The sequence below is a fragment of the Asterias rubens genome, chromosome 3 (assembly GCF_902459465.1).
Source record: "Asterias rubens chromosome 3, eAstRub1.3, whole genome shotgun sequence".
Taxonomy (NCBI): domain Eukaryota; kingdom Metazoa; phylum Echinodermata; class Asteroidea; order Forcipulatida; family Asteriidae; genus Asterias; species Asterias rubens.
Window position 1 is genome coordinate 21,483,840 of NC_047064.1, and position 14,011 is coordinate 21,497,850.

Consider the following 14,011-nt stretch of genomic DNA (forward strand, 5'->3'; position numbering starts at 1 on the left):
GTGAAAGTGTTCTATATGTAACACACAACTCTTACACATGAGTATCCAACAGGATACTTATAAATGGTCAGCAACTTGAACTTTTAGGTATACATGGCAAAACCATGGTCAGTCGCATTACGGTCAGTCGCATTACAGTTTTCCAGGCAATGTAGCCACGCCTATATGGAGCCCAAGCCGAGTTCTGATTTGGCAAAATTTGGCTCATTCCTTGTCAACAACTAAAAATAAATTGGTTTCATATGTTAGATATAACTTCCAAGTGGAAAGAAAGTTGTGACAAAAACTGGATTTTTCGGTGTCATGTCCATGTTTGCTTGGAGTTGCCCTTATGCTTCAATTTATAAGTCTTGCTATATTTTGTCAAGTCAATTTTTATGAGTCATTTTCTTTTGATGTAGATTTTTAAACAAATTTTAACTAGCATAGTCTATTACTACAAAACAACCAATTATATACAATACTTTTTTGGTCATAATGTCACTGCTGACATGAAGTTACCTAAGGGCTAAATAATGTTCTTAATGTGCGAGTCTTACTGTAATTGTTTTGTCAAGTCTTAGGTTTTGAGTGCCATATCCTCTTCCAGTAACTAATGTATACATGTATTTACAGTGTTTTGTTTTATTTTATTTGGTATTGTTTACATCGATTTTTTTTTCCCTTGTCTTTTTATCGTTTATTCTGTTTATAATTTAATGTAGGCTGTTGCTTTTAAAATTTATTTTAAATATATTTTCACAGTCGTTCATGGTGGTCTGTTTCTGTTCCCTATTTTATTTTACTTAATCTTCAATGTATGCTTTAATTTTCTTTCCTAAGATGATTCTATTTTAATTGTTAACTTTGTACATATCAGATTGTTTTTATATAGGCTATATGAATATTTATTATTGTTTTTTTTTTAATCCTTTCCTGTAATTGGCGGCTCGTTCGCTGTTGGTTTGGTCAATAAATATAAAGTCAATTTTACAAAACATCTACTTTGGGTGCAATTGTGCTTAAAATTTATGCCGAATTTTGACCTCTTGTGATGAATTGCATATAAAGACAATCCTGTTCAACTAGAATAGTTACATTTAAAAAAGTTAAATTAAAAGTTATGCTTGATGGTTTTTGTTTAAAACAAAGAGTCACTTTAAAAATTGTGTTGAGATCACAATAGCTTGTACGTTTGCATAATTTTTTACCATAATCTTTCATGTAAATAAATAAAAGTTAAAAGAAAACAAACTTGAAAAGTATCAAGTGTCTATTTTATTTATGAGCTGAATATTTGTTGTTGAAAAAAAAAACATTAAGATTAAATGTTTAAAATGTATTTTATTCATGAGTATTTAATTTAGTCCACATCGCTCATTGCAGTCTAATCAAAACCAGGCACTTCTCAGAAATAACAAATTGTCACAAGAAAACCAAAACATCATCAGCCCTATTTGACAAATACTTTAATTATGTGTTTTGAAAGCTGTTGTTCTGATGAGCAAAATAAACCAATGTTTGGGGGTTTTGGAAGAAAGTGCTTGGGGTGGATTTATAGTCTTATCTCGAGTTAGGGTGGATTAATCGTCCAACCTCCATTAATTAAGACTAGCCTAAAGGACTAATAACTCCTAAAGAGTCTAGTAGACTTGTCCTAATTTTGGATTATCTTTGAATCGGTCCCTTTAACCATGGAGGTAGAAAAGGGAATGGTTCTTGGAAGTACCCTGTAACTGTTTGTGTGTTTTATACCTGCATGAAGTTTGGCCCCTCTGAGAGCAAAGATCTCAAGTTGGTTTCCCCCCTTTGAATGGGTCATGACTTCAGTGTGTAGACTTCAGTGTGTAGACTTTATGTAGCCTTCTTTAATGTCACTAATGGAATAGCTTTCACCCAATAAAGTTGTCTATCATGATAAAAGACAGTTGAAAACGAAATGATCAAGTAATAATATGACATTATGTTCCGTGTATTTAGTTAGCAATGTCTGCTTATAAAATATAAAGTGGTATTCAGATCACTGTCGGCGGCTTGACGTGCGAGACTAGTCATGATAGCGAATAACTGTCAGGAGCAATCCCTTTTTTCTAAAAGTTGCCGAGCCTTCCTTGTAAGTTAATTGTAGTTGGCCTGCAGCTGCTGAAAAGTGCAATCATGGCGGACGAAGTAGCTAAAGCACAAACGGCCCAGCCTGGGGGAGACACAATTTTTGGCAAGATCATCAGGAAGGAAATCATCTCAACTATGATATATGAAGACGAGCAGGTAATATTTGTTTTGACTCCTGTTTACTTATTGCAGTTAATGCTTGTAAACTAGTAAATTAGTAAGCATTTCTCTCACGTGTTTTAAAATTATTTATTTTGACATTTCCCCCATTTGTTTCACTTGCAGCCTTCTCTCCTGTTTTTTTTTTACCGGGCACAAGTGAATTATTTAATTTTAAATGTTTTTAAATTCATTTTGATTGAAGTACAGTGTTTGTGTTCCAGAGTCCAACCTTCGTTACCTTTGTCACCTTCACGCAGCATTCAGCATGTTCAGTGACCTTGGGATTGGTTGTTTATAGTTTAATTTTAAATATTTTTAAAATTGTTCCTTCCCCATTGTTCCTTCCCCATTGTTCCCTACATATTCTTTCATGGAGCTATAGCTCCATGATTCTCCTAACTTGTCTGGAACTACTCCTAGAACTACTTGGGTTCGTCCGGCTATCGTCTCCCGTTACGGGAGACTCTCCTGTTACGGGAGACGATAGCCGGACGAAACCGAAATAACGATAGCCGGACGAAACCGAAATAGTTCTAGGAGTAGTCTGGAACTAGGTTCGTTCCGCTGTCGTCATAACAAACAACGATAGCGGAACGCACCTCATAGTTCTTTAGCCCTTTCTAATTCTACCTTGTTGTGGTCAAGCAGGGATTCAACTTGGCCACAAAATTGCCGCTAGTTCCTTCCTAGCCCACCATGTTGAGCTGTTAATGGCTCCGCTTTTAACATCGGTCTCATCACTGTCGACAGTGATGAGACCGATGTTAAAAGCGGAGCCATTAACAGCTCAACAAGGTGGGCTAGTTCCTTCCCCAAACTTTAGAATCGTCCCAGCACTGTAGTGTAATGTAAGTGTAGACTGTAGTGTAAGCGGACTGTAAGATAAGAAAGAGGTAGGGCTACGATTTTCACAAAACTAGGCCTATGGTTTTTGAAGCGCTCAAGTCAAGGGGATATGATGAAGAAAATGAAAAGACTTGCCTTTTTATTAAAATGAGTATGATGGACCATGTAGAGAGTCTGTTAGTGTTATTAACCTAGTTGCAATTTTTAACGTTAACCCTCATCCGGCCTATTATTAACCTTAACAATCCATTGTAACAATCTGTACAGTTGTCTGGGAGCTTCATTTCAACGCCTAGAGGAAATTGAAATCAAATATTCATTATTTTTTTATATTTCTACACAATTTCCTTATCTCTGTTGTCAACCCCCCCCCCCCCCCCCCCCACCCTTACTTCTAGTCCTAGAACTATGAGGTTTGTTCCGCTAGCGTCCGTGGAGAGGATAGATAGCGGAACAAACTTTATAGTTCTAGGAGTACCCCACCCTCATCTCCTGACTATCAGGAACAAACTGTCCGGGACTGTCTGGGAAGAAGGTTTTGATCATTGCTTCATATAAAAAAAAGAGCAATGAAGTCTTTGCTTAAATCGTGCTTTATCCGATTCCTCACAGACACAGCCTATAATGTACTCTTACTCTTCTGTCTTCTTGTTTCAGTGTGTAGCCATAGAAGACGTCAATCCTGCTGCTAAGGTGCACTACTTGGTCATTCCCAAGAAGCAAATTACTCAACTCTCAAAAGCAGAAGAAACAGATGAACAGGTAAATGCCAAATGGTCTCGAAAGAAACGTACATTCAATAATCTTGGTAGCAGCATGTAGGATGTTTACCTCCATGGTAGCAGGGCTTCATGTTTCTGTGCATTTTGACATCATCTGCAGGGATAAAAAAAAACACAAGACCACAGGACATGTAGCTCAGAATCTTTACTGACTAAAATCAAAGTGAGAAAAGACTAGAATCAAAATGAGAACATGGTATTATAATCGAAACTGTTTCATTTGAACAAAACTAAGAAAATATTTATCTCTTCTATTTTATGGGTGATACTCGGCCCTCAACAGGACTGAAAGATATTTGTGAGACTCGTACTCAACATTTGAACATCATTCTATGAGACAAAGATGTTGAATTGAAAATTAAAAAACATGACACTTGACTTATCCTGTGTTGTTGAGCTTTACTCTAAGTGTAAAATTCAAGCTTTGGGCCCAATTTCATGGCTCTGCTTACCGCCGAATTCTGCGCTTACGACCACGATTCCCCGCTTACGTGCAAGCGCTGAATATCTGCGCTAGCCTTGTAAGCGTAGAATGCTTAGTAACGTGGAGTACACACGCGCAGAAACCAAAATTCGCCGCTAATCCGTTAAAAACGCTAGCCGAAGCACAGAATTCCTGCTTCCGTAAGTGCCGATTCTGTGCTTACTATAAGCGGAGCCATGAAATTGGGCCCTGATCTGTTTATACTACAATCAACGCAATGCAAATCTCATTGGGGATGTAGAAATACCCCCCCCCCTAATAAATATTTTGATCTTGGATGCAAAGCAACTTGAATTTGCAGAGCTGAGACACTCAAGTTATAATGTCTTAGAACCTGCCTCTCAACACTGGACATGACCAATCAAGCTGGACGAACCTTTGCAAGGCGTTTAAAACTAAAAACTCCACGTTTTTGTCTCTGCTGATGTTTTGGTGTTGTTCCATCCCTCATCTCACATGTTTACCAATTTTAATGGTTTTGTCTTAATGCAGTGTATTGTTTGATTAGTATTTTGTGGTATTCTTTATAATTGTAATTTTTTGAATTCAATTGACTATTTTAAATTTGTGTGTTTATTGTTGGTTCATAACTGTAGTATAATTTTATAACGTATTAATGTTGGCCTTTATTTATTGTATTTTGTTGACATTTTAGCTTTTCGCTTCTATTGTCAGGCACATTGAGATATCTGTGATTTTAATTGCTTTTTATAAATGTTGTTTATTGATATTATTATTCACTGTACTACACAAGGCTGTTTTATTAACTTCTTTATCTGACATTACATGTACAGTTATTAATTGCCTGAAAGATGAAAAAAACAATTTGTCTTTGCAATTTTATAATCAAGTGCTTGTAACATATACTTCCCAACAAGTTAACGTAGTAATTTGAAAATAACGTTCTTAACATCATTTTGTCTTCTGTTGTCTTGTCTAGTAACTGTAAATGTACCTTTATTGTAGGCCCTATGTTTTATATGAAAATATGTTTTTAATAAAATTTGGTTTTGTCTTGTTTAAGCCCGGTTCATACTTCATGCGAATGCGAAGCGAATTTTATGTGAATTTGTCGTCACATCCTCCTTTCGCAGCGATTATTCGCAAGGGAGTAGAGCAGAGGGCAACTGCTGTGAATTGTTCGTTGCGAATTTGTGACATCAAGATCCGCTTCGCATTCGCATTCGCAGGAAGTATGAACCGGGCTTCAGTTGTAAATGTACCTTTGGTGAATGTTCTTATATATTTTTTACAACTAGACTAAAATCCTCAAACTACCCTTTGCTTTCTCTTGCAGCTTCTCGGTCATCTCTTGCTTGTAGCCAAGAAGGTCGCAGAACTAGGCGGCTTGAAAGAAGGCTATCGTGTTGTCATCAACGACGGCAAAGACGGTGCACAGAGTGTCTACCATTTACATTTACATGTCATCGGTGGCCGAGTCATGGGATGGCCACCAGGCTAGAGTTATTCATCATACCAAAGCTTTCTCATTGGTCCTCTGTTCAACAATAGCGCCCTCATCAGTTTTAGTAAGACCAGGGCCCAATTTCACAAAGAGCTAAGATTGATCTTAACTGCAAATCAATCGTAGTTGCTTAGTAAAGTGTGATTTCACGATGCAAATCACTATGGTGATACTGACAATTTGTCTTACGATGATTTTTATGGCTTCGTGAAATCGAGCCCAGGGCCCATATTCATAGAGATGCTTTTGCGCAAAAAGTAGCTTAGCACAATAAAAGTGTGCATACCAGAGCAAGGTTACCATCCAAACTACCATGTCACATGTACAATTTGTGACTGGTATCCTGCTCATTTCTGCTTAGCAGACAATTGTTAGGCAGTATTTTCTGCTTTTAAAAGCAGCCCTAGGAATTTGGGCCCAGGTGGTTGTTCTGATGTTCCACCGTATCATTTTCAATTCACATTTTTTTTGCGGAAGATTTTCAAAGGCAATTTCAATCACATATCATGAACTACAACTTTTAATTTTCTCTTTGAATTCCTTGAAATTATTAGTTGGAAATTTAAACACTTTAGTCTTGATCATGAGTATAAATATTTACAACCCTTCCCTCATATTGCAGTGTAAGCAAAATAACTTGGATGTTACCAAGATTTTTGCATGATTTTGTCATCATATCACGTACTGTACAGTATGTCAGTTACTACTACGAATAATAGTGGCTTCTTATAAAGCGCTCAAATACGTCACTCAGTGATGCTCATGGTGCTTCAGCATTCAGTATTTTCCTACAAGGTTTACAGAGCTACGTTTTAAAGTTTGAAACTTTTCCTCTACATAGCACCATGTAATTGTTTACAAGGTGCCAATCTAACCAGGAACGCCAAGGCGAATCCCTTCTCTTTACGATAAGTGCACTGGGTTCTTTTATATGCATTACACAACACATGGGACCTATGGCGTTACGTCCAATCCAAAGGACGCAGCAATAATGGTTTAGTGTCTTGCTTACGGACCCAAGTGTCTTGACCAGGACTCGAACCCACACTGTGCTGATCGGAAACACCAGAGCTTGAAGTCTGGTGTTCTTATCCACTCAGCCACGACACACTACTAACCCTCAACCAATTTTCTAGAAAAACTAAAGTTGGATGTACATGTACAATGTAGTTATAAAACTCAACCATGATTAGGCACTCAATCAACGAGTAGATCGCTGGGCTTTTAATGTTATTCATTTGTACTTAATAAACACCTCTCCCGTACTTGTTCTAAGAGATGTTACCAATCAATTTTGTCAATTAATCTCGCATAAAACCCATCAGTTTGTAAACAATGATTGGGGAGATTAACTCATTTTGTTCGTTGTGATTCAGGATCGATCAATAAAAGCAAGTCTAACTTGCACATCTTACAATTATTTGTGTCTGTCGTGATGTACTCGTATTAATTGTAGACTTCAGCAGAGACCAATAAACTTGTTAACTAGTCTTTAATCCCCACTTAGAAACACGGAGCATCCTAAGAAGTTACTACATTTCTTTATAAGTCATTTTAGTGAGTTTGGTCTTAAAGGCACTGGACACATTATTGGTAGATATTCAAAATAATTATTAGCATAAAACCTTGCTTGGTAACAAGTAATGGGGAGAGGTTGATAGTATAAAACATTGTGAGAAACGGCTCCCTCTGAAGAGACGTAATTTTCGATGAAGAAGTAATTTTCCACGAATTTGATTTAGAAACTTTAGATTTAGAATTTGAGGTGTCCAAATCAAGCTTCTGAAAACACACAACTTTGTGTGATAAGGGTGTTTTTTCTTTCTTTATTATCTCGCAACTTCGACTTTGAGCTCAAGTTTGCACAGGTTTGTTGTGTTATGCATAATGTTGAGATACACCAAGTGAAAAGACTGGTCTTTGACAATTACCAATAGTGTCCAGTGTCTTTAAAGGGAGCTGTGCATTTCTTTAGGTGAGGTTTTCAATAGTACCATGTGTAAATCTCTTTTGAGTAGTGTTGCCGGTGGATTGTAATTACACGCTTCTAGAAATGTACAAGTAGGATTTGAAACTACCACTGTACGAAGCCGGCATGAATGTAAATGTAGAAACAGGCTCTATCTGACCTTACCTCCGACTGCTTAGACAGACTGGGATCAGGGGCCAATTTCATGCGCTGCTTAGCGGCCAATTTTGTGCTTACTGTGCAATTTCTATTTCATAGCGCTGCTAACCGTAAGCACAAGAAAAGGCGTGCTAACCTTCCGGTGCTTACCACACGAAAATAAATGACGTCACAATGCAAATCCACGGTAAACACGCGATATGGCCGCCCAATTTTTCTGCTAACCCGTGAAAAACGCTAAGGCTTAAGCAAATTTTTCTGCTACAGTAAGCACACACAAATTTGCTTACCGTTAAGCAGCGCTATGAAATTGGGCCCAGGTTGGTTCAGTGGTTTCTTTCCCCGTCTTTGACCTCGGTGGACCCCTGGTACGAATCCCACGTCATCAGCCATGCATGTTGATTAGTTTTCAGTCATTACTTGATTGCATTTGTTTTCTCTTTCGAAATTTTCCTCCAACACTCTTTGAAGTTTCTGCCCTTACCAGGCATGATATTTGGTTTTGGGGGAAAAAAGTAGGAAAACTTTTTTTTTTTAGTACATCCATGTATACATGGTGTAGGCTTCAGTAGTCGTTTCAGGCTATTTAATCAAATTTTTCAAATTTTACCAAAGGCAAAAACAATCGGAAATCAGACTAAGTAAAGAAAGAAGAATATCATGCCTGCAACACTCTTTGGGGTTCTCCTCCTCAACAGACATGCAACTTTCTTATTGCAAAAAAAAAAAAAAAAGAATGGCAGATCACACTTAACTTTTGTAGTGTTTTTCAGTTTTCTATGGCACTGTTTTGAAGAGAAAAAGAGGACTGAACAGCTTAAAAGTTTCATGGCTGTCCTCTTTAACTGAGTGTTTCTTCTGATTTCCTTGTGTCCTTTTAGAAGACCTCAGTTATGGTAAACATTATACCCCCATTGGCACAGGAAGCCCTTTGAGCACACTACAGACGGTTTCTTTTCTCCCAATGGAAGTATATCTAAATTGGGGTAGTATAGCTGACCAACCCTATGAGACCAATAAGTACCACTGAATGAGTGACAAAAATACACAAATTATTTCCCTTTTCATTTATTCTTTAATTTATGAAATCTTACGATTCATATGCTTTAAAGTGGAAGCATGAATAATGTGTTCATTACATTTCCCCAGTATTCAATATCAGCTACAATCATTCTACAATAATGTGTTTATATTAATTTTATATTTCCGGCTTGTTTTTTGTTTTCCCCGACTGAAAAAAAATTGTATTTTACATGTTTACAGTGGAATACTATATTATTTCATATACAAGTTAAAGGTTATATTGACTTAAGCTAAGCTGAATTAGTAATGGCAGCTAAAGTGATTCTCCATCGGCAGCCATGTTGCAGTTTCACATTATTTGAAAAAAATCTTTAATTTGTTTTTGTTTTAAAGAGGTTAGCTCGGGGGCTGAGATCCAGAGACTAATTTTATTTATAAAAAAAAACGTTGGTTAAGCAGGTCTATGAAACTGGGTCATGGTGTTGTTGTAGTGTTTAATGGCACATCTTCCTAAAGCATTTTGAGATATGGTTGACACATTCGATAACCATGCACTATTTGGGTTGGTGTTTGTTCCTTTGAAAAGGTAGGAACATTTTATCAAGAAAAAGGGCTGACCTGCATGTACATGTACATAAGGTGCATGCTTTAATTGACATTTCAGGCTTTTGAAAAATATAAAGTAGGGAGAATATCATCCCTGCATAGTGTCTGCCATATCTCCTCATCTAGAGAACAGTGTTTCAATGTTGCGTAAAATGTTGATTCCAAAACCATGGAGGGCGTTGACTAAGAGCTATTTCTAGTGTGAACTCACATAACAAAAGCATGTCTGAAAGTACGTAGACAAAATTACCCTAGTGTGGTTTATGTTGACTGTTTTGAGACATTTTACAACAATATCAATCATTTCAAAGCACTGGAGGATGCTAAATTGTGGTGACGTACTTTCATCCCAAACCAATTTACCATGACGACGATTTGTTAAGATTGTCATCAGATGGACCTGGCTCAAAGTCAAGCATCATTCCCACCTCCATATAAAAACTTGGAAATAAAAAACCACAGGGAAGAAAGTTAGACTTGGAGTCAAGGCTGAAAATGTAGTTATTTGTTTGTGTTGCTTGAAATACTGTTGGACCTCTGCTAGTATTGATGATGGGTTGTAGCCATAGAAATGTGGCCGTTTCAGTTTGCCCATTTTAACAAGCAAATAATTGTATGTTCAGCCTCAAATCCAGTCCACAGCAAGTTGACCAAACCAGGTTTCCACCAACATACAACTGCATACATGTACTACTTGAAAAAAAGGCAGTTTCGTTTTACAACATCAATACCACAAAAGGACACGCCCCTCTTTTGCAAAACACAATGATAATTAACAATATATTATACATATAAACATTACCTACCATCACCTTAGACCATAACCACCATTAGTTTTGAAGGATGGAAAGTCCAACACTGCAATTATTATAGATAAACAATTCCCATTCTCGAAACAAAATGGCCCAGGTAACAATATTAAGAACATTGTTTTCATGAAATACTGTTGTTTCTCAGGTGAGTTAGTGGCGAGTAAAATCATGTTTTTTTTTTCATGAAACATCATTGTTTCTCAGTACATCCATACCAGGGTTAGTGACAAGAGGTATCGCTACAGCAAGCTGCCCATGAGGGAGAGGCTGAGGCAAGCTATTCCTTCTTCTTGCAGCCCAGTTTGCCTAAATTGATCTGTATCGATAACAACAAAATGGCTGCAGTATGATGAGGGTATCTGAGTGAAACTCAACCCAACACTGCTATCAATCATCCCTATTACAAAGCCATAAATCTATAGACTGCTACAAAACACTAAGGCCCGGTTCATACTTCCTGCCAATGCAAATGCGAAGCGAATTTGACTACCCTCCTTTCGCAGCGATATTCGCAAGTGAGTAGAGCAGAGGGCAACTGCTGCGAAATATTCTCTGCAAATTTGTGACAACAACATTCGCTTTGCATTCGCATGAAGTATGAACCGGGCTTGAGGCTGAATAATCCATGTGTCCATGTGTTGTGCATAATGCCTAAAATGAAAATACACACCAAGAAACACACATTATTCTATGTATCGTTATCCGTAAAACTAAACTTGCTTCCATTTGGGCTGGAAACCAAGCCATTTCTTGCTTTTTCTGTTGATTTTCAAAACCACGTTTAAAGCCCATTTTGACAAGCGTAGTTGCACCCGTCAAACCCAAAACTTACAGAAGCTGGAATCGACTTGAAATGTGCACCAGTGCTTTCCCATACTTACAGGACATGGAAACTGCTCAGATATGCACCCATTATTTCCAATGCTTACATTTTTTACTTAAGAGGTTTTTGCACTACGCACAATGAATGCACAGATATGGATTTTCAGCCTAACCCTAAATACCGTGGCAGACATATCAGAGGGCAAAATGATTAAATATCCAAAACTGCAAGTTGAAAAAGTAAAATTAATATAAATATATTTTACAAAAACTTTTCAGAGTTATGAACTGCGTATGAAAAAATAAAATGCTGTTATTAATGCAGTGTTAAAACTGACCACAGCTGACTCCAAAAATGTATTCAACTTGTTTTCAAACAAGATGTAATACAGTGCAGGGTAAAAAACAATTTGAAATCTGGAATTAAAAGGTACTCCAAATAGTTTCCAACCACCTTGACTAAGAAACCATGGTAAGAGTGAAGCAAAAAAGGGCATCCGACACTTGTTATTGTAATAACTCTATTCTTGTTACAAAAGAAAGTAAAATTATCATACAATTCATTTTCAAAATGGTGTGAGAAGTTGTTGGAAGACTAATACGAGCACTCATTATGATTGTACTAATCACAATCACATTGATAATTTAACCATAAAACGGCTTGAAAACAAGACTAGTTTGTTAGGTTCAATCTGAGTAAAGTTCAGTCAGTCAGGTATAAAATATATAATACAGAGATAAGGTACTTCAATTGAATATAAGATCATTTATAAAAGTCGTATGTCAAACAGACATACGACACTAATTAATTGGGAGAATAAGTTTTAAAATTGTACATGAAGATTTTGGAATGTCTGACTTTCTCAAGCTTAGGCTGGATAGATATTTTTTTTTTCTCTGAGTTGGTGGAGTTGATCGGAAACGCTCTATCCTCTTAAAATGCTGATAACAAAATGAAAACTTTACCCTTGGGAAAAAAGTAACACTCTGGTGGTTATTATGAGTTAAAACAAAGCGAAAACCACATTATAATCATTTGTAAGCAAAAGTAACTTAATGTTTTTGTTTGTTGTGTTGTCATTTAGACAAAGAGAAAGACTGCCAAACAATAGACCATTACCTTTTGTTTGCATTTATACCATAGGTCCCGTGGTTGGTAAGCAGTTTGCAACAGCTAATTCTATTTTCTCAATACTGTATGTGAACCAGGCTTCAGACTTGTGTGCGTCAATCACAGGCCTGGAATTTCATCTTTGAGAGGGCCAAGGTATTTCATACTGCTAAGGGCACTTCCATTGGAAAGTCTTGAAGTCTATTGACCCCTTGCACGCAGGTCACACGCGGTGACTGTCGTACGCTCACCATTTTGGTTGGGAGTTATGTTCACGAGTAAACATAATAGCACTTCACTGAATAACGCACTGTGATATTACCCACCAATATGGCGCATCCAAGATTATTCTATATGAAGTCGGGTGAATTGGGTCAATAGGGAGGGAGCTTTTGAAGGGGTGCAAAGGCCAAGACCAGGGCGGCGGAAGCCAGGACCAGGGGCAACGAGGCGATGGCTGCCATGGCCTTAGTGTAATTCCAAGCCTGCAATCATTGCAATTGTCTCGGTATCACTGGTTTTTAATCAATGTATTTGGACACTGCCACAAAGTTCAAGACCTGGCTGGTCCTGTACTATCTAAAAGCAATTATGTATTAAATACGCATGTTTTATCTTAAACAGGTGCTTTTTCATATACAGTGCAGTGTGATTCACAAAAGTAAATAATTGTTAATCGATTACGCCTTCAAGTAATATATAAAAAGGCACTTATAATAATAATATAGGGGAAAAACTGCACCAAGCTCATTTTAAATTATTACTTTTTACAAAATGCATATCGACCCTTGATCTCAAATATTCCCTGGGTCCAATTTCGTAAACTGATAAGCACAGAAAGACATTGCTTAGCGGAAACAGCAAACCAGTCAAAATATCATTGTGTGTATATCACTTGTTAATGGTTCCATGCTAATTTTTGCTTAGCAGGAAAATTTTCTAAGCACACTGTTCGGCTTAACAGCTTAATAAAACTGGGCCCTGTAGTGAAGGCTTGCAGAAAACATTCACAAGAAATTATGTTAGACAAACTAAACAGAAATCAGTGATTAATGATGAGGGAGGCTAGGAGGTTACAGGATTATCTTCGGAACTTGGACAAATTTCATAGCACTGAATAGCAGTAAGCAAATTTTCTTGCTAACTGAGATGCAATCATATTTCATAAGTTCGTTAAGCGGCTAGCTTGCACGCTCACCATGGTTTTGCATTGTTAAGTAATTTTCATACAGTAAGCATCATAATGTCAGCTTTCCTTTTAGTGTGCTTATGGTTAGCAGCGCTATGAAATGGAAACTAAAGAGTAGGCACAAGATCGGCAGCTCTATGAAATGGGGCCCAGATTTCTCTCTTGGAATTAAACAATGAATAATCAAGATGTAGAGAAAACAATCTTCAAAATTGAATGAATCTTAGAGCTCAGTGAAATAAAATGATGGTTTAATAAGGGCCATGAACTGGAAAAAGCGTTGTGTAGCAACCTTAATATTGTATGAGATCTGATTGAACTTCAAAATGGTATGAGGGGAATTATAAAAATTTCATTTGAGATACAAAACAAGAAACTATAAATGCTTTTTATGCTTGAAGCTCAAAACCAAGTGATCCAAAAGTCATTAGGGGATAAGACCCAAGTTCTGATCAACAACAACTTATATTTATAGGTGAAATTTTGGGGA

At 37.1% G+C, this 14,011-nt stretch overlaps 1 protein-coding gene across 1 annotated transcript; it reads left to right on the top strand.

Moving 5' to 3' along the window:
• Positions 1 to 2,083: 2,083 nt before the first annotated feature.
• Positions 2,084 to 5,945, top strand: LOC117288586 (histidine triad nucleotide-binding protein 1-like). Its single transcript, XM_033769499.1, has 3 exons — positions 2,084 to 2,247; positions 3,757 to 3,861; positions 5,663 to 5,945. The coding sequence occupies exons 1-3, from the start codon at positions 2,137 to 2,139 to the stop codon at positions 5,825 to 5,827; spliced, it is 381 nt and encodes a 126-aa protein (XP_033625390.1). The 5' UTR covers positions 2,084 to 2,136; the 3' UTR covers positions 5,828 to 5,945.
• The last annotated feature ends 8,066 nt before the right edge of the window (positions 5,946 to 14,011 follow it).

Excerpts from the sequence above, each read along its gene's own strand:
- LOC117288586 (XM_033769499.1), top strand. The coding sequence starts at position 2,137 with ATGGCGGACGAAGTAGCTAAAGCACAAACGGCCCAGCCTGGGGGAGAC. Across the intron at positions 2,248-3,756 it reads TGATATATGAAGACGAGCAG|TGTGTAGCCATAGAAGACGT; the intron begins GTAATATTTGTT and ends TTCTTGTTTCAG. Across the intron at positions 3,862-5,662 it reads CAGAAGAAACAGATGAACAG|CTTCTCGGTCATCTCTTGCT; the intron begins GTAAATGCCAAA and ends TTTCTCTTGCAG.